Source organism: Apus apus, chromosome 3, assembly GCF_020740795.1.
Source record: "Apus apus isolate bApuApu2 chromosome 3, bApuApu2.pri.cur, whole genome shotgun sequence".
In the NCBI taxonomy this organism is placed as follows: domain Eukaryota; kingdom Metazoa; phylum Chordata; class Aves; order Apodiformes; family Apodidae; genus Apus; species Apus apus.
Genome location: NC_067284.1, coordinates 104,015,685 through 104,041,342, shown reverse-complemented (window position 1 = coordinate 104,041,342; position 25,658 = coordinate 104,015,685). Strand labels below are relative to the sequence as shown.

The window sequence follows — 25,658 nt, the reverse complement described above, 5'->3', positions numbered from 1 at the left end:
TACTGTTTTAATTAGTCAATAAAAATTGGCTTTCACTTCTGCGTACTCTGCTGATGTCTCGTGGCAGTGGGGACAGGGATGCACAGGATCCTGCCTGGCCAGTCTCCCCTGTCCCTTTGGTGTTTCCAGGGACCTGAGGGTCAGGAATGATGTCTGTGAGGTCCCGCTGTGCCCAGGGATGCTGGGCAGAGGCTCAATGTGCTCCTTGCAGCCCTCCAGGGCTATTTCAAAGAGCCACAGGGTTCTCTCTCACACCTAGACCAGCTCCCCAGTGATGGCTAACTCAAAGCCCAGCCTCAGTTCCAGCTGTGTCACAGAACTGCAGACAGGTTTGGGTGGGAAGGTACCTTAGAGATCATCTAGTCCAACCCCCCTGCAGTGAGCAGAGACATCTTCAACTAGATTTCTGGGCTGCCAGCTCACAGTCCAGCTCATGGTGAGCTTCTCATCACTAAGCACCCCCAAGTCCTTCTCCTCAGGGCTGCTCTCCATTCCTTCACCCCCAGCCTGTGCCCCAATCCAGGTGCAGCACCTTGCACTTGACTTTGTTGAACTTCATTACAATCACATAGACCCAGTTGTCCAGCCTGTCCAGGTTCCTCTGGACAGCATCTCTTCCCAGGTGTGTCAACCACACCTTTGCAGCAGGGCTGCTCTCCATCCCTTCATCATGCTGTGGGACAGGATGGCCCCTGTACCCTGTCTCTGCCTTCTCCTGACTGGCTGGCTGACCTTCCAGCTCCCCAAAGCTGACCTTGCCAGCTCTGGGATGTTCTGGGTGAGGTGGGATCATGGGGACATGGGGCAAGTCCAGCCCAGCAGCACGAGGCGCAGAGCAAGGGGCCAGGTGAGCCCCTTGGGGGTGAGAGGTGCAGTCACTGTGTCCGTGGGTCTGTAGGATCCCCCAGCACACATGGACATGAGGCTTGAGCTCTACATTTCCTTACTTCATTCCACATGGCCACAAATATTGCAAAAATCACTTACTTAAGGTTCCTTCCAATTCCAGCCAGTCTGAGATTCTGTTTTTCTATGATGACTACAATCTTTCCCTGGTGAAGCAAACTTGCATGTACCATAACACTAGATGGAGGAGGAGGAGTCTAGTGCTAATATCAGATGCTCCATTATCTAATATGTAATATTCAATATTAATATTAGATTACATACATGCATATATATACACATCTATATGTATGTTTGCACTATCAGGTGCATTAGACAGACCCCAGAAGGGGATCCAGTCACCCCAGAAGGAGGAGGATAAACCAACCCCGGGGATCCAAAGGGCCCATGACCACACAGCCTGTGCTGCCAGCACAGTGTACCACCCAAACGCTATTGTTATTGACAATCCCTTAAGTATATTACACCTGCCACAACAATCCTCTTACAGGAAGCCATCAAGATGGCTGATACAGACAGGATGTCTCTTAAAGACACCTGGGCCTGAGCCCAGAGGGCTCCTGGATTCTGCACAAGGCTTTGCCACCAGTCTGCAGCCTCCTCCGCTCATCCAGGACAGCTTCAGCCCCGAGGTCTCTGGCTCTGCCCTCACCACACATGCAGCTCTGAGGTTCACAGGCTGCTCATCCACTTCCTGCAAAGGAGGCTTGAAGGTGGCCAAAGCCAAGCCATCCACCCCCAAAAGTTTGGGGACCTGTGTGATCAGGTGACAAGAAAGACACAGAGCTATTGGAGCAGGTCCCAAGGAGGCCACAATGATCCAAGGGCTGGAGCAGCTCCGCTCTGGAGACAGGCTGGAAGAGTTGGGGTTGTCTAGCCTGGAGAGGAGAAGGCTCTGGAGAGACCTTAGAGCACCTTCCAGGAGCTGAAGGGGCTACAGGAAAGCTGAGGAAAGGCTTTTTCCAAGTGCAGGGAGTGATAGGATGAGGGGGAACCATTTCAAGCTTCAAGAGCGGAGACTAAGATGAAACCTGAGGAAGAAATTCTCTGCTGTGAGGGTGGTGAGGCACTGGCCCAAGTTGCCTAGAGCAGCTTTGGCTGCCCCATCCCTGGAAGTGTTCAAGGGCAGGTTGGATGGGGCTTGGAGCAACCTAGTCTAGTGGAAGATGTCCCTGCTCACTGCAAGGGGTTGGACTAGATGGCATTTAAAAGTCCCTTCCACCCCAAACCATTCTGTGATTTGCTGTTTTAGGGCATGGGATGTAAATTCTGCACCTTTCAGCCACTCTGCTGAGTTCCCCAAGAACTTCCAGATGAGAAACATTGCTTTCCAATCTTCCTGGAGACAGCCACCAGTCCATTCCTCACTACTTAGCCCTGTGCCGCTTGTGCCCCCTCCTTGTCCCATCACAGCCCTCCTGATCCTAAACTCTGTGATTCTCTCAATCCCTACAGAAAGCCAGGTTGGGGCTCACAAGGACATGCTTCCTAATTCCTGACCTCAGCCTCCCAGGCTAAGCCAGGGGTCTGTGGTCTCCTGGGGCCCACAGCCACCCAGAGCAGCTTATTCATGCACTGGCACAGGGATAAGGAGGGGATCACCCAGATTAGCACTGAAGCTGAAGGTGCTGAGAGCTCGCTGTGATGGCAAGAAGCTCTGTTGGGGCAGAGCAGAACCCTGACTTTGTCACCTCAATCATGGTCCTACCAGAAAAACACTACTTTCCAGTGACATCCAGCCTCATAATTTTCCTGGAGCCCATTCCAGAGCACAACTGGATTGACCGTTACATCAGATGAACTCTGGTTGAAGCAGGTCATGATCCTGGCTTCAAGGAGGCAGGAAAGCATTGTCCAGTGAAACCAGCATAGAATCAGCTGTGGTTTGGGTGGGAAGGGACCTGAAAGATCTAGTTCTAAACCTCCTGCCGTGGGCAGGGACACTTCCCACTACACCAGCTTGCTCCAAGCCCCGTCCAACTTGGTCTTCAACCCTATCAGGGATGGGGCAGCCACAGCTGCTCTGAGCAACCTGGGCCAGTGTCTCATCACCCTCACAGCACAGAATTTCTTCCTCAGATCTCATCTCAATCTCCCTCCCCTCTTGCAGCTTGATGCTGTTCCCCCTCGTTTTGTCACTCCATGCCCTTGTAAAAAGTCCCTCCCCAGCTTTTTCTGTACCGTGTCCTAGGGTCCCAATAACCCAGGAGGGTGCCACAGGGCCCGCAGAGCAGGGTTCATTTGCAGATGACATTCCAGGAGCTCTTTGCTGCCCAAATCTGCCTCCTTGTTCTGTGCTGCCTGCAGAAAGAGGAAAGAAAAAAAGAAAGAAAAAAAAAAAGACTAACAGCATTAAAAGCCCTGGAAAATTTTATTCTTTACTGAACTTTAATAGTTTGGTTGAAACACAATAAATATTTCAGTAATAGCATTTAACAGACTGGAATTCAACCCCACTGCAGGACCTAAACTCCCAGCAACAGGACTCCAGGGAAGGGATGGGGGTCCCTGGGACCTGCAGCAGTGCTGAGACTGCTGGTCACAGCCAGGCTGCTGGGTCTGAGCTGGCTTCAGTGACAACCCTGCCCAGAGAGGCCAGACCCACTCAGCTCCCAGGGGGAGCTTGGCAGAGTACCCCCCCTGAGACTCATTTAAGGAGGGACAGAACCAAGCCACATTAGCACAAGCACCAAATGTGTCTTTCCCTGCATCATTCCACAGCCCTGGGAAGCAGGACAGCAACCAGCAGCATCAGCTCTCCAGCCCCGAGGTCTGGGATTGAAGACTGGGCTTCAGAGCCCAATTAGTGCCCTTGCATTTGTTTCTAGAAGGACCAGGCAGCAGCACCAGCTCCTTCTCCACCCTGCCGGGGAAAACAGAGCAGCCACACTGACATAAGCCTCCAAAGACGCTCTGAAGTGTTGCAGAGAAGCTCCTCCCTCTCCTGCTCTAATACCAGGGGCCCAGAGAGCCAGGTGTGTTTGCAAAACCTCTCAGGTGTAAAGGCTGAGTCTGAAACACTCCAGTTCACCCCACCTCTGCAGGCTGGCTTTGATGCTGCTGCCTTGCTCTGCCTTTAGATGCAGGGTTACAGAGTGATTCAGTGCTCACTCAGAAGACAAGAGACAAAACCAGCCTGGGTCCCACCACTGTCCTCTTTCAGAGTGGCTGGCAACAGCACAACATGGACCCCTACCACAACCAGATGAAAGCTCAAGGGACAAAAGCAGGTGAGTCTGAAACACTGCCAGGGGGACATTCTGATGAGTGAGGTGTCCAACCTGAAGTCCAGCACCAGCTTCTACCAAATAGACACCACAGATGCCACTGGCCGAGATGAACGTCACTGGGGAGGGCAAACAGCAAATTTCACTGAGAACCTCCACTCTTGGGGCAGTGATGCCCTGACCACCCGTCTTGTCCCACTCGGTGGGTTTTGAAGGATGTAAAACATTTTATACCTCAAAAAAGTGCACGAGTCTCATTTCTGCACCACTGCCTGGTGAGAACAGCCAGGGCAAGTGGCCTAGAGGAACCACCTGACACTTGCTTTATGGGGAGCTCGCTGCTTCAGTGCTCCTGGTGGGCAATGCAGAGAGGTTAACTCACAGGAACAGCTGCTCTAGCCAGTGAATGGAACAAACTAGGGAAATGGCAAGGGGGCTGTAACACTTTAACATGTAGTAGGAAAAAGAAAGAAGAAAGTAAAGATGGAAAGGTAGAAGACAGAACAGATATATCACTACCCTTCGTTCCAGTGAGGTCTTTTCTTAGGGTGTTGTCCAGCTCTGCAAGCCTCTAGCCTCGGGTCCTGGTCAACAAGGGCGTGACGTGCTTTCATCCCTTCTAAGTTCTGTCCCCAAGGGACCACCCTCAGGGGGGCAACATACAGTTGAGCTTTGCACTTGTGCAGTTCTGGAGAAGGTTTTGGGGTCTGCAGAGAGTTCTAGAATGGGGGGGGGAGGGGGCCTTCTTCCAAGGGTCCAAGGCAAGCCCTGGTGGGGGCATATGCACAGCGCAGTGTCTGGAAATTTACCAAGGGAGGCAAGCTGGAGAGGAGCAGGGGGAGGGGGAGAGCCTGCCATCCTGCCTGCACTGTTCACAGGTGCCTAACACAGGACTCCATCCTGAGTTGTTTGAGACACAACAAGGGAGGTTGTGGTTCCACATACCCTTGCAGGTCACCAGTCTCTGACACCACCTCCTTGTGAGACCAGCCTAGAGATCTCCCAAGCCAGTCTGACCACACTTGGATGGGCCAAAGGTCTTCTACAAACTAACAGTGACCTTTTCCAGCAGCAAAGAGGTTAGCGAAGCACCCGTTGCCACAACCCACCAAAAGCAGACTCCACATCACCTTTGCCACTGCTTCAACACAGCACAGAGAGGTAAAAGAGGTGGGTTAAGCAGGAGGAGTCAAGGTCACAACCCCAGGCCAGGGTTGAAGACCTGCGTTAGAAAAAGCAAAGAGGAAATGAGACATTAGCTGACCCAGTTCCATCACCATTGCTGGCCCACAGCACCCAAGCAAGGCTGACACACTGCACAGAAGGATTTTGGGTGTAAGGGAACACTGGTGGGCTGAGGGACTCCCACTTCCAAGCAGGCGATGCACGCTGACCAAAAAAGGGGACAACTGGAAACAAGACTCTGCTTCAGTTCCTGCAGGTTTCAGAAGGATACAGAAACCCCGTGCACAGTTTTGCCTTCAACCAAGGTGACCAGAGCTCAGCTACAGCTTGTTTGCACAAAAATTCACACAAAAACGAACAGATCCGGGTTAGTTTCCAAAAAGCACTACTTCTCTAGAGATATCCCAGGTCTGTCACAAGCAGGCACAGATGCTCTTAGAGAAGAGTTTAGGAACCTTGCTAGAACTGACCTGATGGAGATCAAACCTGTGCTCGGACCACAGTCTGCAGGTACTCGATGCACCCAGGAGGTAACATCAGGCCAGCTCTACTTAAGGAGCTTAAGTGTGTTTCCAGACCCTTAGAAGCTCATGCTTACAGCATTCTGCTTCCCTGGCTCTGGCAAAGCCGCCTTTAGCAGGTGGTTGATGTTTACCAGAAGAGAAAATGCTTCCCAGCCCTCACAGTGACCAACTGCAGATGAGGAGCTGATTGTGGCACAGAGGGTGGAAGGAAGGAGCTCAAACCATGATGCAGAGGTGCTGGGGTTCCCCAGCGTTCGTGGGCCTGCAAGTCAGGCGCAGTGTTTTTACTGGTAACATGTTGCTTTTAGTACAACAGCCAGTTTTGCCCAAACTGGAGAATGTCCCAAACCTGCACATCACCCTCAGTGCTGGCTCTGCTTGGGAATTGCTGCACTAGGACCGTGTGTGGGCGCAGAGGCTTGAGGTGTGACAGGAACCACAAGATGGAGATGAAAAAGGCTGCAAGGCCACTTTCTCTGCCTTAGCACACACACACATTGGTGTGTTCCAGGCTCCCACAAAAACCTGCTTCAGAGGGAAGGCTGACGGGCCACCAGGAGCTGGTAGCGCTGGCCACCTCTTCCTACAGCACAAGAACCTGCCTGGAGCATGAGGCCAGGAGATCAACATCCCCAGCAGGTCTTGAAGGACTGCACTCCTCTCTGAACAGTTTTCATTTATTTTTTTTTTCCTGGTAGTACTCTGTAGTGAGATAAAATGTGCAAAACAGACTTAGGAAAGCTTGAGACAGTCTTATCAACTCAGCAGGTCGATCAGTAATTAAGAAAATAATTATTAACACTATCTCTGGAAAAAGAAACAACAGCAGCTCAGCTCTCAATCACCAGACAGGATCTGAGGAGCAAGTGCACATCCTACCCAGCCTGCACAGAGCCCTGTCCCACCCCACCACAAGGACAGAGTCCATCCAGCAAGGCAAGCAACCACCACCATGACACAACCACCCCCAGATGCTGTCAGCAAGGAAGGAATACAATTTATTCTTAAGACTTAAACCCAGTATTATGGATAAACAGTTCATTTCGCACCTCACCATGGCAAGATAGTTTGGTCTGTTTCCCTTCACCCCCCAGAATCTGGGAGCAGAAATCACTTTATTTCCAACAGCCCAAAGAGAAACCCCACCAGCTTTGCAGCAGCACAGGTCAGGAACAGTCTCAGGCATGCATTGAGATCAGGTCTGTTCTCTCCTCACTCTGCCACGAGCCCAGCAGCACTAGAGACAATGAAATCTGTATTTTCCACAATTGATTTAAGGAGACATTTTTCTAGCTTCAAGGTGCAATAAATTAAGGCACCAAAAATCCAGGGCTCTCCAAAGATAAAGCCTGTGCAGGTAGGAAGTGTTTCCAGTTTTGAAGAGAAATCTTTCTCCTACAGCACAGCTATCTGCAGGATTTTTGAGAGGAAGCCCTACTTCCACATGCTTGTAACTTCACAAAGGCGTTTTCAAGGTATGGTTTGTGCTGCAAAAGCACACAGCTAGCTGAGACAACAAACAGTGTATTACCAACATAAAGGGACATCCTAAGATTTAAGATCAGCTTCCCACAGCATCAGCACTGGTCCAGTCTTCAGAGTCCAGCAGTGCTAGTGAGAAGGGGCAGGACAAGGAAAGCTCCAGGCTTGGGACCCCAGAGCTCAGCTGAAAACCAGAGGGAACATCTGAGTCCTTCCCTTGTCCTGCAAACACGTAACTAGAAAGTAAATGATCCAACCTCCCCACTGCTAGCACAGATCTGCTACCTGAACATGTCCCACACACAAGCCTTGTGTCCTGTTTCAAGATTCCCTGTAATTATTGTGCGAGCATGAGTTAAACTTATCTCCCTTAAAAATTATTGTATCTCATTAAATAGTAAAAGTCAAAAATTCAAGCACAGCCCAATTCATTTGTACACTGAAGGTTTGGGGTTTTTTCCTGTACAACGTCAGTAGAATACATAAGGAGCAAGCTACTTTATTTAATAAACTGTGAAAATCATTTGCCCCCTCTCCCAGATCAGCCACCCTCCAGGGATGTGTGGTAGCTATACAGAGATGTGAGCACACAGACCTTTGGCTGAGCCCTCCCACCATGCCAGCAGGCCCCAGCTCACTCCTCGGAGGACGTACCATGAGCGAGCAACCCTGCTGTGGCTCCCTCTGAAGGCAGGGGGCTTCCCTCAGGATTTCAAGTTACACAGTCTGCATGACAAGGATGCAAATTTACAAAAATAAGGAGAAAAAAAAAAAAAAAAAGCATTAAACAGTCGTTAAAGTTTGTACATTTCCTAAAGCAGGAGGGGTCTTCACCTGCAGAAGGAAAATACTGTAACCAAGCTTCTACAGACCACGCTGCACATTCATCAGTGTGTAAGTGACTTTGTTCCCATGGTAATTACATATGCACAATCTGCTGCGCTTGTTCGCTTCCGGATGCAGCCTTTCCAGAGCCTGGGTTTAAGCTACACTCTTCATTCAAGCACAGGTCTTCATTAAATAAAGTGAACAGAAAAGAAAATCAGCATTCAATCTTCACCACCCCACTCTATGTCAATAAAAAAAAAATTAAAAAAAATAAATCAATGCAAACATTTCTTTTACAAATGGACAGTAAACAAATATATCCCTGGATGAGACATGCAGCCGCTGAGGACACTGGTTTTGAGAATAAGGAGATATTTGGAAAGGACCCCACCACACACACACACACACACACCTGTGAGCTCCCTGAAAGTGCACACACAACCAACACAACACTTATTAAGGTGCTTCTCCGAGCGGTGGATCTGCTGCCATCAATGGTCCGGTGGGAAGGGCGATGTGCAGGCTGAGCCTGGCTCTGGAAGTGGAGGCTGGGGCAGCATGCAAGGACCCAGCAGAGCCCACCTGCAACTGCAAGCTCCCAGGGGCAGGAGAAAGGGGGAGTCAGACAGGCTGATGTCAGCCACTCTCTGCTGCCAGTCAGAGCCCAGACCACACTCCTGGGCAGGGAACACACATGGACAGACGGGAACATGGTCAAGATGTGGTCCCAGGTACCCACAGCTCAGCAGAAGCTGCCTTCCCACTTACACCTGAAATTAAGCCCTGCTTTTTCTAAGCTCCTGCAGTAGAACATTACTAGAAGTTTTGTCTGTTGTTCTTTTTTTTCTGCTTAAAAACAACAACAAAACAAAACACGGTGCCCAAATAGATGAGTGCAGGAAGGCAGGACAAAATGTGGGAGAACTGTCACCATCTGGTCCCTAAGTACCAGCCCAGGAGAAGGGCAGTCTAGCAGGATTAGGGACAGACAGGAACTCCCCTGACCACATGGATGTTCCCCTGACCTTGTAGAAATCAGCTGTTATATTGGGTTTGGTGACAGGTCAAGATGCTTTGCTCAGATAAAGTCAATTGCATCCCCAACCAGCTTTAACTGAGCAAGAGCTGGAGTCTGAGGTTTCTCTGGGAACATTCAGCTGGTCTAATATACAGTAATTGTGACCCAAAAGGCTACCCTCCTCGTCCAGTTTCACCCAAAACCAAAAGCTTGCACTCGTCAAACAGCCGCCGGGGCTGCTCCGTACCAGTCCTGCCCTGGCTGCAGCGGATCCGTGCGTGCTTTGTCCTGATGTCTGTCCAGAGGATAGGCTTAGATCTGTGGTGATGGTTGAAGTATTTACAGGTATTTGCAGCAGTTATTTACAGTACTTCTGCAGACCGCAAGCTGATTTTCTCTTCCTCCACTCCTAGTCAATCTAGCGTGGGCTTCTTCAGCGAGAAGGGCCGTATGTTGAAGTGCCTGCTCAGCTGGCTCACCTGGGGACAGGGCAGACAACAGGACCAGGTTAGCAAGGCTCTGAGGGATGAGAAGCAAGCAGAGCAGCAGGCCTCGTACTGCTAACAAAGCCCATGCCACCTTCCTGCACCCACTTTCCCCACCCTACCTGCTACCCTTTGGGGCAGATGTGGACCACAGCCTCTGCCTTGTGCCATGAGGCCAGCCAGGCTGCCCTGCCCAGGAGCCAAACCCTGTCCCTACCAGCCCAACATCAGAGCTGGGCGGCCACATGGCCCTGCAAAGTACAGCCTTGCTCCCTCCCCACAAACTTCCAAGCAACAGCTTCCTGGAAACAGACTTGCCTCCATTCCTGCCCTCCTTAGGGGAAGGAGTCAGAAACACCTGCCCTGAGCCCAAGCAGGCAGGATTTTACCCTGCAGTAGTGGCCCCTGTCTACCCCTCCCAGCAGAATTGTTAATATTTTACATAAATCAATATGATCATCTCAGATACCTATCAGAAAAAAATGCTCCCTGAACTCATGATCTCAAAAATGATCCAAGGGTTGAAGCACTTCTGGTACAGAGACAGGCTGAGAGAATTTGGGTTGTTCAGCCTGGAGAAGAGAAGGCTCCAAGGACACCTTAGAGCCCCTTCCAGGACCTGAAGGGGCTACAGGAAAGCACAGAGTGATGGGATGAGGGGGAATGGTTTCAAGCTGAAAAAGGAGAGATTGAGATGAGATCTGAGGAAGAAATTCTTTGCTGTGAGGGTGGTGAGACACTGGCCCAGGTTGCACCAAGGAGTTGTGCCTGCCCCATCCCTGGCAGTGTTGAAGACCAGGCTGGATGGGGCTCGGACCAACCTGGTCTAATGGGAGGTACCCCTGCCCATGGCAGGAGGTTGGTCCTATTTGGTCTTTAAGGTGCCTCTGAACCCAAACCAGCCCGGGGTTCCATGATTCACAATTCAAATTTCATGGCATTGACCATAAAGGCACACACAGGAGGGTTACAGAGCAGAGGGGAGCCCAACATCGAGTTTTGGATATTCAGTCCCCTTTTAGACCAGCCTTTGGAAGAAGCTTTCACTGCCTCTTTTGAGGACATTAGGAAACCAGAGAGGACTGAGAACACCACCAGGAAATGAGCTTCTAGGCCTGGTTCAGAGAACTGTGGGCAGGAGGACAGAACGGAGTGTGTGGCACCATCATTTGGTGCCTGTCACTGGAGAGCCAAAACAAGCTGTGCTGAGCAGCACAGGAGGGCTGAGCTGGGCACAGAATCAGGGCAGAGGGTTTATTCCTGATCATTACTCTAAAGTTCAGAGCAGTCAGATTCTTTTATCCTGAAAGAGGAGACTGCACAGATGGGCCTGTGGAAAGACACAGGGTGGAGTAAGAGGAACACAAGCTTAGGGGAGCAGGGCATGAAGAAGCTCATGGCAGGGATGGATGGGCAAGCCTGGGCAGACAGGAGGATTACACCACTCGGTCAGCCCCTATCTCCAGCTATGATTCCAAGACCAAATTTATTTAAGCTCCTTAGCTATTCAAATCCTTGCATAGAAGCCTCTTTACACTAATTGGAAAGACAGGACAACCTGGCTATTACTGCTTTCATGTAATTAAAGTTCAAACTCGACTCTGGAGACTCCACATTAGAGATGGAGGTCCCAGGAGACAAGGCTTCCCAAGGAGAATGGCATCAGCCAGCTCCATAGCAAACATTGGGTCCCTTGCCTTCATTTCTCAGCAGCTTCCTGGGGCATTTCTAACAGGACTCTGTCTCCTCTGAGAGTCCTCTCTCTCTCAGTCAAAACTCAGGGCATCAGGCAGAGCTGGCACAGAGCAAGGGGAGCAAATTGGCCCCTGAATCTCTGCACATCACTGCAGCAAGGGAGAAGGCACTGCACTTGCAGTGCCATCATGTTCCCTAGCAGGGATGTCCCCTCTCCATACTGGCCTTCCCAGTGCCTCCAGTGCAGGGCACATCAGCAAGGTTGCAGCTCAAACTCATCAACCAAAGTAACACCACCAGCAGGTTAACTTTCTAGACTTTTTAGACTAAGACTCCCAAATTAATCACCCCTGATGGATGTGCAGACATAGTACCTGCTGCTCTGGGTATCTGCTGGAGCTGCTCTTCCCAACATCTCAGGGTGTGGGTCACCCATGCTGGCTGACACCAAAGCTGCCCACTAAGTTCCAGCCACAGCCAGGATCAGTTAAACATGGCAGCAAAGATGTATTTCTTTTAAAATAATCTCCAGTACAACAGCCGCCCATCACACTGTGTGAAGTTTGTTTCAAACCCACACAAAAACTCAAGCTTTGTACCATCACAGACAGCACAACAAGAGCTTGGCGCTCCCAGTTATTCCCACTGACATTCCTGGGTTTAAGCTCCCAACATCAGCAGCACACAAGCACAGCCTGCGGCCAGAGCCCACAGCCCAGCCTGAAGCCCAGGCACTGCGTTCACCTACCACGACCATCCCGTAGTGGATGTGTGCCAGGGTGAGGAAAGCAGTCAGCAAGTAGAGGAGAAGAGTCTCGCTGCTGGGCGCAAAGCCGGACATCACCACGAGGAGCACCACTGCTATGGGCAGCAGCATCCAGTTCAGAGGCTGGCAGCGCGTGCTGCTCATCTGACAGACGATCAGTTGGCACTGCAGGAACAGAAAGCTGTCAGAGCTGCAGCCAACATCGACTCTGCAAGCCCTGTGCAGAGACAGTCAGACGTCTGCATGCACCAATCGTCTGTGCTTACAGCTCCCAGCATGCAGTTTCCCCAAGTTTCTCACTCAGGATCTACCTTCGCATTTGAATTCCTGTGGGACACAAGGAACAAAGCCCTGCAGGGCAGGTGGGTAACACGGAAATGGGCATCAAGGGCATCTTTAGAAAGTAAAAGGAGTTCCCTTAAGCTGACCAAGCTGTACCACCGTTATCTGCACCATCAGCAGAAAATCCTGCCAAGCAGCATCATGAGCAGCTGGAACCTGCTGGAGCAAGTCCAGAGGAGGCCAGGGAGATGATACAAGGGCTGGAGCAGCTCTGCTCTGGAGACAGGCTGAGAGAGTTGGGGTTGTTCAGCCTGATGAAGAGAAGGCTCCAAGGACACCTTAGAGCACCTTCCAGGACCTGAAGGGGCTACAGGAAAGTGGGGGAAGGACTCTGCACAAGGCAGGGAGTGATGGGACAAGGGGGAACAGTTTGAAGCTGAAAGAGGGGAGACTGAGATGAGATCTGAGGAAGAAATTCTTTGCTGTGAGGGTGGTGAGACAATGGCCCAGGTTGCCCAAGGAAGTTGTTTCTGCCCCCTCCCTGGAAGTGCTGAAGGCCAGGCTGGACCAAACTGGTCTAGTGGGAGGTGTCCCTACTCATGGCAGGGGGGTGGAACTAGATCATCTTTAAAGTCTCTTCCAACCCAAACGAGACTGGGATTCTATGATTCTGTGACCCAGCACATGGACACAAAGCTGTGTCTGAGGTGACAAGCATGGGCGTCTTTGTTAAGGTCTCAAGCAAAAATGCAAAATGCAGCTAAATCAGATTTTGACAGAAGCTTCAGTCTCCCCATTTTTTATTTAATTGGAAAAAAAGGAAGCAGGAACTCCTTTTGTATTAGCAGCTTGCTATTCAGAGGACAGAGGTTGCACACTCAATTTAGTTAATTCTCTAGTTTCTCAAGAGTGAGAGATGCAGCACAAAAATCGCAGACCCCAAATCCTGTCTACTTTCCTGTTTGTTCTTTAAATCACAGCAAAATAGAAAAGCTGTTAAGTTAATCTTTGCATCATTTAGCCTGGAAAAAAGGAGGCTGAGGGGAGACCTTCTTGGTCGCTACAACTCCCTGAAAGGAGGTTGGAGCCAGGGGAGGTCTGTCTCTTCTCGCAAGGAAAAAGTAGCAGGACAAGAGGAAATGACCTCAAGTTGTGCCAGGGAAGGTTTAGATTGGATATTGGGAACAACTTATCAATGGAAAGAGTTGTCAGGCACAGGTTGGCCAGGGCAGTGGTGGAGACCCCATTCCTAGAGGGATTTCAAATCCATGCAGATGTGGTGCTGAGGGACGTGGTTTAGTAGTGGCCTTGGCAGTACTGGGTTAATGGTTGGACTCAATGATCTTAAAGTTCTTTTCAAACCAAAATTATTCCATGATTGTATCTCCCTTGTATCTTCACATTTGAGCTGCTTTTTTTCTTCCTGCCTCCCAGCTGTCCCAGCAGGTTTCACTCTCACCAGTGCATAAAATGGAGGACACAGCAAAAGCCACTTACAGAAATGTTTGCAAAGGCCGTTCCAACCATGAAATAAAAGAGCCTGGGATGGACCTCCAGGATGTCTGTCGGGGACATGAAGATCCAAGTGGTGGAGAGCAGAAAAAGCAACACTGGGGATACCAGCGGCAGCATGATTTCGTACAGCGAATGGTGCTTCAAGGTGTTATTTTTATAGGCCCTGAAAAGCAAGTGAAAAAAAGAAAATACCATGAAAATATCATGAAAATGGAACCCCAGCTAAGAAATACCTGGTGATCCCTATCTTTAGAAGAGGGTGGCAAAACCTCACTGGCCAGTCTGCTACTCAAAACTGCTGATATCAGTCATAACCACAATTAGAGGAGGAAGATGCACACCTTCACTGTTAAATCAAAACCTTCACAATCTTGAATTGCAGAAGCACCTGGTTGTCTGGCTCTCTGGGTTGTGACCAACAAGACAAGCCCGAAAAAGCTGGGGGCTCTTCTGAAAGTCCTAGCCTAGCAGGCTGCCAGCCCTCCTCCCAGTTCACCATGTACTCTGGGACATTCTGGTTTGTCAGAGCCATTTTGTGACACGGAAAAAAGTAATCTGAAAACAAAAAAGCTGGAGAAGGGTCTGGAGCACAAGTCTCAAGAGGAACAGCTGAGAGAACTGGGGGTGTTCAGCCTGGAGAAAAGGAGGCTGAGGGGAGACCTTCTCTCTCTCTCTACGGCTGCCTGAAAGGAGGTTGGAGCTGGGGGGGGTCAGTCTCCTCTCCAAAGGAACAAGCAACACAACAAGAGGAAGCAGCTTCAAGTTGTGCCAGGGGATGTTAAGATTGGATATTGGGAACAATTTTTCATGGCAAGGGTTGTCAGGCTCTAGCATAGGCTGCCCAGGGCAGTGGTGGAGTCCTCATCCCTGGAAGGATTCCAAAGCCATGTAGCTGTGGTGCTGAGAGACATCGGTTAGTGGTGGCCTTGGCAGTGCTGGGTTGAAGGTGGGACTCAATGATCTCAAAGGTCTTTTCCAATGAAAACAATTGCATGAGTCTACTAAGGAAACCAAGTTCTACAAGGTTTGGGGGGCTCTTGCAAAGGTGCTGGTGCAGGGAGGGAGAACTGAGGACAGAGAAACTTACTTGTAGAAGTTATACAGGCTCATCGGCAGTGTCACAGTGAGGGCGCAAGCTGGAAGAGAGAGAGCCCTGTTACTGCCCCGGGAAGGAGGGAGATCATCACATGCACCCCACGAACGGGCAGGTGGTTGTGCTCGGGTTTAAGTTGTGTGCAACAAAAATAGCTCAGAGGTGCCCCAAGAATAGCTTGGCACACTTGAAAGTAGGTGCTTGTAATTCTGCTCCAAGAGCTGTAATTACAAGTTAAGGTCTCCTAGAGATTAAAGGCATCACAATTTTAAGAAGCTGCATCAACAAGCTTAGTATTATGCTTTAAAAAGTTATGAAGTTTAATTATAATACTGTCTGTAATGAGACATGAGGAGAGTTCAAACTCCACAAGTGACATGGCTGTGCACAATAGTTTTCAGTCTTTGTAACAAAGCCCATTTGCTATCACTCCCACTGTGAGCAAGCATTTTGAGTCCCCATCATGCAAAGAAGTTCATGTCATTTAACTTGATAAATGACACAAAGAGTTCAAATAACTTTGAAGAAATTTAGACCTCAATAGAGAACATCATCTGCTGCACTCAAACCTGTGAGTCTCTCACAACTCCTCCCATGTTTATATAGCACTAGGTATTTTAACAGAACTGTAAATATTCCTGCTTTCATAATTCAGCTCCTATGCAAGTGCACCAATCCAGGCAATGTAGGCACCGTGCTCTGTTTTTAATGTAGGAAAAGTGCATTTATTATTCATACATTCAGTTCCACAGCTGCCAAAGCAAAGCTCAAATTAAGAAAAGTGCAAGCATTAGATTCAAGACAATTACTTGAAATTAAGTAGTTACAATTAAACTCGAAGAAAGGGACATGGACTAAGAAAAATTAAACTAAGAACTTCTGAATAAGCCAAATTTCACTGAGCACACACAGCTCTCCCCTGCTGAGCTTCACCTGCCTTACTCCCTCCTTTGCAGAAGCTTGTTCTCACTGACCACTGGAGAGGAAGGCTGGACTTTTATTTCATTTTGTTCACTTATTTTATATAATTTTTAGCTGGGTAGTTGGAGGGCAGGATCCCCAAACAGCAGAGTGCTTTTCCCCACTTCCATGGCTGTAACCTTCCCCCTTCGGCAGCCACAGGCTCCATGTTTGGGATCCGAGTCCTGCCCTGGCCATGCTGCCAGGCGAGATGCAGCCCTAAACAGCAAAGTAAGTGCATTCTGCAAACAGCCCGAGTGCCAAGGGGACCCCACCCACTCCCAGCACCCACACTGGGCTGCATTTTATCCCCCTAAACCCCACAGATCTGACTGAAAACAAATCATGTTTCCCCCGGGCAACACAAAGCCCACAGTCCCAGCACTCAGGGCAACACAGCTATTTAGAGGAGATGCGTTTTTGCCTGCTTGCTCACAGATCTTAGGCATGAGTCTCCTGTTCAGCACCCAGGGGCTGGTGCTGGGCTCCCAGCACCCTGGCACCCCCAACCCTGAGCAGCAGCCACCACCCTCAGCCTCTCTCATCTGCTCACTATGCTGCTCCAGGCCAGGAATCATTTTATTTCTGCCCACACTAACCTGCAGCACCAGGGCTAACTCCCAAGCAGCACCTAAACCCTCAGGACTGGCACAAAACATATGCAAAGCACGAGTGCAGTGCTCCAATTCCTTGTTTTTTTTGGTGAGCAAAGAGACTTGGGCATATTGGAGTTAAGTTCTCCAAAGTAACTATGCAGAAGAAAACAGTATTTTGAAATCCTGGGAAAGTACAGGCTGCAAGAACACCCTCGATTAGTCACTTCAATAACAGCCTACAGGAACTTTCATTACAGCAAACAGAACAGTGTTATCATGTAATTAAGACATTGGCTTTCAGCAAAAAGGTGGAGTTTAAAAGACAGGCTTCAACATGGAGTTTCTTACCAATAATCATTGCAGTGAATAGGTCTCTATATAAGAAATTAAACAGGAAAGGTGCATACCAGGCCTCAACTCCCACAATGGCTGTCACTATGTAGACAATTGAAATGGTCTGAAAGAAAGTACAAAAGAAGCAGGTGTGAGCAACCAACCAGACACGCAAGTCCAGCAGCACCCGAGTAGGCAGCACCAGGGATGTGGAGGCAGCTTTGGGGAAGGCAGCTCCAGAAGGGCACTCTAAGCTATATCATGTCCAGTGCTCCCCACCAGCAGCAAGGAGAAAAAATACCAAAAATCCACAGACATCCCATGTTATGAGACCAGACTTAGTAAGTGTAGTAGGTGCCGAGAAGAATATAACCAGGAGCTGCTCCTCACAGCAAGAGCAAAGATGCCCAGGCACAGCCTGAACTCAAAAGATGTTTGTGGCCAGAGAAGGGCAATGGAGCTGGGGAGGGACTGGAGCACAGGTCTACAAGCAGCTGAGGGAACTGGGGGTGTTCAGCCTGGAGAAAAGGAGGCTGAGGGGAGACCTTCTTGCTCTCTACAACTGCCTGAAAGGAGGTTGGAGCCACGGGGTAGCTGGCCTCTTCTCCAAAGGAACAAGTGCTAGGACAAGAGGAAATGGCCTCATGTTGTGCCAAGGGAGGTTTAGATTGGATATTGGGAACAATTTTGTCCTGGAAGGGGTTGGCCTGGCCCAGGCTGCCCAGGGCAGTGGTGGAGTCCCCATTCCTGGAGGGATTTCAAAGCTGTGTAGCTGTGGTGCTGAGGGACATGGTTTGGTGGTGGCCTTGGCAGTGCTGGGTAACGGTTGGACTTGATAATCTTAAAGGTCTTTTCCCACCAAAACAATTTGGTAATTCTACGATTCTTGAACCACGAGATAGAGGTTTTATACCACAAGTTGCAGTGACCCTGGAGGGTTTGTTCACAGACTTATTATTATCCCTCTGGTGAAGCAATCACAGGGAAAAACTCCCAAGGGATATTTCAGTTCTAACAGTAACCCTGAAGCTGGTAATGCGCACTGCAGGGTAGCTTAGCCCTCCAACCTGCTGCCTCCCTGCAACAGGCAGAGATCTAAAAGCATTAAGAGTCAAGCAATGCTTTTGGAGAAAGGGGTCAGAGTTTAGTTAGGGGGGACCAACTATGGTCTCCCTCTGCTAGCAGAGATTATTACTGCAATTAATGCACCTGCATTAATTGAACTCTTCTTCCAAACTTGTTGCATTTCCCACCCAGCATCTGGTAAGCCAGAAGATAAAGGAGTATTGTGTTGCTGCTAAGAAGTTCAGCCACAAGTAGAAAAGGTGAATTGTGTATCATCCAGAGTTTGCTCCCAATTCTGAAGTGCCTTCAGAAAGCATTTCCTGCAGAGAAGTCCTTAGTGAGAGTTGGGAATCCCGCTAGTATCAAAAGACACCCCAAATTTCTCAACTTGAACATAGCCACGTTGGTGTAATGCACAAAACTAATTAGAGTGATAATTCAGGTGGCCAAAACATGCCTCTCAGGACAACAGAAACCAAGTAGAGGCAACACCTGCATGACCACTAGTGGGTAGTAATCAGAGGGCTGCACCAGGCCTGGGAGTTTCTTGGTAACACCGCTAACCTGGGCCCCAGGGAGGCAGCAGACCTCCCTGAGGATTCTTCTGGTTGGCATATAGGGCCCTCAGTTCCACTTGAATCTCCTACAACAATTACCTTCCTTTTGTTCTTAGCAGAGGCAGTCCTAATGCATGGGGCAGACTGCCTTGGCAACTCTCTGGATGGACCTTTGTCAGTAGCCTCAGTTACCTGATTTTCCTGATCCAGAGCCATATACCTGTTCTGTAAGGGCACACGTGAAGGTGAGGGAAGCTCCAGGCACACCAGCAGGTTATGGAACTTCTGCTGAAGCCGAGCAGCAGCCGCGGGATGTACTTACCACCTGGCTGATGTCATATCCCCAGGGCAGGAAGAGAATCCCTGTGTTATACTTCTCCCAGTGGGAGAGGATGAATGAAAACAAGACCACCCATAAGAGGAGGTAGAGAACGAAGACACTGACACCCGTGGAGCCTCGTCCAAAGGTAGAGTAGACTGTCACAACAAAGAACACGCATGCCCAGCTGTCCAGGCCATGATCAAAGAGCTCTCCCAAAGGCGTGCTTGAGTTAGTCCGACGAGCCTGCTTCCCATCAACACCATCTAGGAAGAGAAGAAGGAGAAATGAGGGCTTTTGCTGGACACTCCCATACAAAGTCATGGGCCAGTTTGCAGCAGACATCGTGCACAGAAGCTAGCAAACAGCAGTTTTCACCATCTCCATCCTTTAATGGGCAGTGTTGTTCCCAGCCCCCTGCTTTATTTAAGGCGGAAAAACACAATAGTCTGACAAGATGATATTTATTTACAGCAGACCAAAGACAGAATTTCACAATTCGTCCCAAAGTCAGTTCCAGCATCAGTCAGTTCTACTCGCTTCACAAAGCGGCTCCCAGAAAATGTTCTAGCAGCCTGGGAAGCAGTTGGATTAGTGGATGGCAGGAGCCCAAAATAAAAAATTTCTCAATGGGCTTAGAAATAAGAAACAAGTAGCCACAACATAGACAGACAACAGACACAAACCCCCACAATCAACTAGATAAAGTCTTACCTAATGTATAGGCAATGAAGTTGAGGAGACCCACAATGACCCACACTGTGTTCGGAACATGCTGGTGATCAGGAGCTGTGGAGATGAGAAAGACCCAGGTCAGGACTCCTCAGTGTGCACTCTCCCCTGGTTTATTTTGGCACAAGAGGCACAGCGACAAGGATGGGCAGCTCACCAGGACAAAGCACCTACACATCTCAAACAGCCAAACTGAGATGTTAGCTTTCCAGGATGTGATGGCAGAGCTGTTCCACAACACAATGTGAAACCAGGTCACCGATGACTTACTTTCCAGAACATAGTTGTCTTCTCTCCCCAGCTCCCCAAAGTCTCAAGATCTAAGAACTGGTGATGTCAGCTACCAACTGTAGCCCAAACACATGATATGGAAGGGACATTCCAGGTGTAGCAACCTGGTGCAGCAGAAGGTGTCTGTGCCCATGGCAGGGGGGTGGAACTAGATGATCTTTAAGGTCCCTTCCAAACCAAACCAGCCAGTGATTCTATGAAGTGTGCGCAGATCAGAATTCCCTCAACCACTTGCTCATAGAGCATCAAGTAGAGCCTCTTTGGGATGTGGTGACATCCTGCCTCTGCAGAAGCATGCCAGGGTTCCCCACCCCCTCTCCAGTCTTGAAACATGAGTTCCTCTTTAACAACATCTCCACCTCCTCCTGCACTGTTTTGGCAGATACACAGCTTAGCTGTCTGCAACTCAGGGAGCCCAAAGAGGCATTTGAAAAAAAGCAGGAAGAGGCACAGTTTCTTGGCAGCAGCCTCACAGGGAGGGTACACTGTCTCCCAAGGGGAACAACAATTCCATGGAATGCCACCTCCTGCTTCCTTAGAGCAGCATGATGGTGCCTTTCCAGCAGCAAATGGAGGGCATCACATCTACAAAACCATCTAAGGAGGAAAAAGCACAAGTTTCTGGAGGTCTCAGCAGCAAAATGAAAAGTTGTCTTTCCAAGTGGGACATGTGTAACATGAATGCATAAAAGGGTCCCAAAGCATGAGCCTCACCATCCCTTTGGCAGGGCCCAGGCTTCTGGACATCTGATGTCCTGGGGATTCTGAGCTTCCTCCCCTGAGCTACTGTCAGTTTTCTTCTCATGGATCATGGACCAAAACGCAGTCTAAATCTCAGCTAACAGCCACTGATGCCACCTGAGCTTTTGAAAGCCTGGTCTATGGAGAATAGTACTCGTCCACCTAAAGGCAACCCCAAGAAACCAGTATTTTTCCCACTTAACTGTGTTTTTATGATTGGCTCAGTTTTAAAAGAACTAGATGAACTTTTCTGAGCAACCTAAACCAAACCTGGCAGGGGCAAAGGGAGAGAAAAATAAAGGAACCTATCAATAAGTGATTGAGAGTTACCATGCTGTATTAATATTTTCCCTGGGACACTCCCATGAGGTAGAGGACAGAAATGAACCTTTAGATTCACAATGACCATGAGTACTGTTAAAAGTTTAAAGCTGTGGAAACCCTTGCCTTATGTAGAATGCTGAAGCTGAGAAGGAGGATTTTGCCTTGGTTAGTCTAAATGTGGTGCTGGCATGTTTTTGTAAGAGGGCAATTAGCTGGGATGCAAAGAACAAGGCTCTACCTGCCAACTTCAGGGAAGCAGTTTCCCACCTCACCTTGTCAGATTTTAAAATGAGGGCACTGGGTCCTTGTCTGCTTTGCAGGCAGAGCCAATTCCTACTCAAGATTTGGGCTGTTTCCTCCTCCTTCACCTGCACACTGACAGCCAGGCTCCCATCTAGGTGACATACTTGGACAAGTCCTCATCATGAAGCCCAGCAAGTTCAGCCCCTCAACTGTGTCCTTCCCCTGGCACAGCCACCTGCCTCTGGGAATGCCCAGACTAGGAGGCCTTATCAACAAGCAGCAGAAGTCACAGCAAAAGATGTGACAAATGTCACCACTCCGATGCTTTGCTTCCGAATAGGAACATGCAACCTTACCAGAAGCATAAAAGTCAGGGTCGAAGTATGCCATGAGGAAGAAGTTGAAGACAAGCAGCAGGAAGCCAGAAAACGTTATCAAATTTGGGGCCAGCCAGGTAGGGAAGATCTATGGGAAAGCAGCATAAGAACACATGAACTCATTAGAATGTGTAAAAGGACCACGTGTTGCTCCCATCCACAGCAGAGACCTGCTTGCAATCGTCTGGGTGTTAGACAACACTGCTTAGTCACACCTGGCATACCACGGAGCAGCAGGAAGCTGTTGGCTGTCATGCAGCAAGCTCAGGGTGGGCTGCAGGCTGGAAGGCAGCACCCTTGACAATTAGCTGCACCACAAATGAAGCAGGACTTTTCAGCTGGCAGTTTTACAGAGAAGACTTTGTGGCAACTGGAATTTCACTGTCCTGCTCAGAACAGGAGAAGGTCTCACCTTCACTATGGTGTTCCAGAAGGGATGCATGATGTAAAGAGACAGGGGGCTGCTGTCCACGGCACTGTACTGTGAACGACAAGGGCAAAACAAAAACCAAAAGTTAGGGCTCCAACACCTCTTGAGAAGAGCCAGAGACCCCCAGTATCAAGCTTTCTGTGAGGACACCTGCTACCCAAGTCTTGGTATTGCAAGAATGCTTGAGTCAGGGATGGAATGTCACCAGGGATGGAGCTAAATAACCTGAAAATCACCCACCAGCTCCAGCAACACGACTCAGAGACCCAGAGACACACCTCTCGGGTGCATATCTCAATGCACCTCCCCTCCACAGGGGTGCGACAACAGTTTTTGGAAGGAACACAACAAAACAGGTTTTGGAAGGCAGGAAAAGACTCAAGGTCAGCAACTGTGGGACTGACCCACTAAGGACAGCTTGGAATGCTCTTTTTTGAGTAACCCTGTAGAGTCCTGTCCCACAGGAGAAACAGGACCAGGGACCTTCTCAGCTCAGCATCCAAAGGAACTATGTGGAATGGTAAGGGGAGCCTTCCCCACCAGCCATGAGCACTGGGGTCACTCCTGGAGTTCCACTGGTGTCCAGGCTCCTTAAGCTTTCCCACCTCAGCACCCCTTTTGCCAAAGGCTGCAGGAGGAGAGTGATGAGACCCTTAGTGGTGTCCCCAAAACAAGAGACTGGTCTCTGACCATCTCTAACACAGAGATTCAAGGGAGATATTTCTGTGCTGACAGCTCTGAATCACCCACACACAACCAGTGACTGACCCCAGAGGTCCTGCACAGGAGCTGGCATGCTTCAGTCAAGGATTAAGCCAACTGAGATGGCAGCTATCACTGTGTCACCATCTCCAGTCACTTGGAAGAGACTTTCTCCTCCCAGACAGACAGCAGGTATTTACAAACAAGGTCTTCAACTTCCTCCCTTGTCCTGCAGGATCCGCAGTTAGTCCAAAACACTATGTGCACACAGGCTTACAACTTACACCGTTTGTTCCTGAGTGATTCCCATTCTCAGCAAGCATTCCACGGGAACAGGTATCCCAGGGAAGCTGTGGATGCCCCACCCCTGAAGTGTTCAAAGGCCAGGCTAGATGTGGCTTGGAGCAACCTGGTCTAGTGGAAGGTGTCCCTGCTTGGGGCGGGGCACGTTGTAACCAGATGATCTTTTAAGGCCTCTTCCAACCTCATCCAGTCTGTGATTCCATGATTCCTGTACTCCCCCCGCCAGCTCTTCCCTGTGCTCCCCATGACAGATCAGTCCACCTCACTGGGAGTCAGCCCCAACACTGATGTCCCCATGCCAGCAAGCCTGCAGGAGCTGCAGAGCAAGCAGCAACAAAACCCTGACCTCAATGCCATATGGAGGCAAGGTCTAAGCCAGAAGGAATTTCCATCCCAGCTTAATGCAATTTTGGGGGACAGAATTCCAAATGCTTTACAAGATAATAGGATTTGAACTGGTTAGGGGAGGGGTAGAGCTGGAGATTGATTAAATCTCATTATCCCCAGAACAGCCTGGAGCAAGAAAACAGACAAAACACTTGGAGCCAAACACTTGGAGCAAGGCAGGGGCAGGGCTCTGGGATTTCTGTGATGCTGTTTTGCAAGGCACCTCAGGGAAGTTTCCTCAGCCCCATGTCCCAGGAAGCTTCCCGCTCTCCCCTCACAACTGGGGACTGGGGATAACAGTCAATAAGCAGCTTTTCCCTATGGTACCACCTTGCTTGTAGAACTCAAAGGCCTGGAATGACTCATTTACTCAGGGAGAAGGCAGTTGTTCTGCAGAGGTTTGCCGATACAACCACCCCAGCTTCAACCCACCTCCTGGAGGGACACCTTTCTGCCTGCTGAGCCAACAAGTCCTCTGCCAGCTCAGAGCACAACAACAGACCCAAAGGACTGAGCTGGGGCTAGCTCTGACACAGGCCACTTGTCACCCTAAAGGACAGGGCTCTGGGCAGCCAGAACACAGCAGACTGCCCTGCACAGTCACCTGCCAGAACATCAGTGACCTGCCAGGCACCTTCAGCTACAAAGCTCAGAAACACCCACCATACCCAGCCTCCTCACAACTGCTTTTTGTCATCTGCTTTCCTTCCTATGGACATTCCACCTCTTTACCTCTTTCCCAACCTGCACAGCAGACAAGCTCTCCTCTCCACAGAGAAGGGCAAGCCCTGGTGGGGATGTTGGCAGTGGACAAAGGATGAGGGACAGCCAAGGACGGGAATGGTCATCATCTCAAGGTATGGGGCTTATTTGTGGTCAGACCTGGAAGCAAAGCAAGCTGTGGAGATGCTTCACTTGCAGCTCACTCCCCTGACTTGAAGGTAGCCCTCAGCCAGGCTCCTCCTTCCTGTGCCAGCCCTCCAGGGCCATAATTTTTGGAGACTAACATTCCCAGAGAAATACAGGCTCAGGATATCTGTCCCAGTCTGCCTATTCATACACAATTGCACCTTAGAGCTAAGCTGAGGAAGGGTCCTGACTGTCCCCAAGAGCACCAGGCTGAGATACTCATACTCCCCCAAACTCATATCACAAGTGGTCTTTCAGCTCACCACAGAGCTCTGGCTCTGTCATTCACCCACCTCATCCCCACTGCAAATCAGCGCCACCTTTTCCATTTTGGATCTCTACGTGTTGGTCTAGCAACTCACACATGTGACTACTGCCCTCCTTCATGTAATTTTTCTAGCACAGCTGATGACTACCACCAAGCTAGGGCTCTGATTTCTCCCTCATTTTCACAGAGAGAAGATCAAACGAGAAGTGTGACTGCACAGAAGGTATTTGGTACCCCCCCCCCCCCGAGTTCTCCTATCAAAGCTGGCTCTAAAATCACCCTGTGCAAGCAGATACAGCTTCTCTTCATGACTGTAGGAAGGAGTCAACACAGCCCAGTCCCCTGGGATTTGGTTTTGAACTCCTTAAGGAAAGAGCAAAGCCACCTTTGCAGCAACAATTTTATCACCTGCAGGCTCCTCTGCACCCTGTCTGTGCCAGGACAGCCATGGGATGGCTCAGCCCCTGGCTGGCACCATCCAGCCCCTCTGCAGGGTGCCACAGGGCACCCCAGCAGACAGTCCTGGGTGCAGAACGAGCTGACCGGCATCGTTATTGAATTTACAGACACAAATGGCTCATACAGCTCAAAAACAACATTAATCATGCAACCAGGACACGTCTGGAAGACTCAATTACGTGTCCAAGGAGGAAAAAAAATACATATTAATAGTCCAGATTCTACTAACAGCCACTCCAGAAAAACAATTCCTCTTTTAAGTAACCTGGCTATGCGGAGCCAGTGGCAGACCAGGCAGTGTCGCACGGGTGTCCTGGGCACACCGGTGTCAGACACCCAGAAAGAACCAGGGTGTGCTGGGGGAGGACACCACTGGTGACACAGGCACCTGCACTGGAGACAGCAAGCAAAGATGGATTTGCACTCCCCATTTTACTCACAGGCACTCCAGCAAGGTCCATGGCTAGCCACGAGCTCACATTTACCACCTGCACCAGGAGCAGGGCACAGGGAGCCACTAAACCTCCCTAAGTATGAAGAAGGCACAAGGCTAAGAACATTCTTCCATCAGGCTCAAGATAAGTGAATTGGGTTGGAGCAGCTCTGCTCTGGAGACAGGCTGAGAAACTTGGGGTTGTTGAGCCTGGAGAAGAGGA

The 25,658-nt window shown here is 49.8% G+C and overlaps 1 protein-coding gene across 2 annotated transcripts in view; it reads right to left on the bottom strand.

The window, feature by feature from the left end:
* Nucleotides 1-6,814: 6,814 nt before the first annotated feature.
* SELENOI (selenoprotein I) overlaps nt 6,815-25,658 on the bottom strand; it is a 34,740-nt gene continuing 15,896 nt past the window's right edge. The window contains exons 2-10 of one of the 2 annotated variants that reach the window (XM_051615855.1): nt 21,957-22,025; nt 21,524-21,632; nt 19,551-19,625; nt 18,840-19,102; nt 16,911-17,019; nt 15,001-15,049; nt 13,896-14,076; nt 12,099-12,281; nt 6,815-9,649 (exon numbers count right to left, since the gene is read on the bottom strand). In XM_051615855.1, coding sequence (XP_051471815.1) covers nt 9,533-9,649; nt 12,099-12,281; nt 13,896-14,076; nt 15,001-15,049; nt 16,911-17,019; nt 18,840-19,102; nt 19,551-19,625; nt 21,524-21,632; nt 21,957-22,025 — 1,155 coding nt within the window. In that variant the 3' untranslated portion in view covers nt 6,815-9,532. The remainder of the gene's footprint in view (nt 9,650-12,098; nt 12,282-13,895; nt 14,077-15,000; nt 15,050-16,910; nt 17,020-18,839; nt 19,103-19,550; nt 19,626-21,523; nt 21,633-21,956; nt 22,026-25,658) is intronic. The other variant, XM_051615856.1, reaches the window with a different exon arrangement.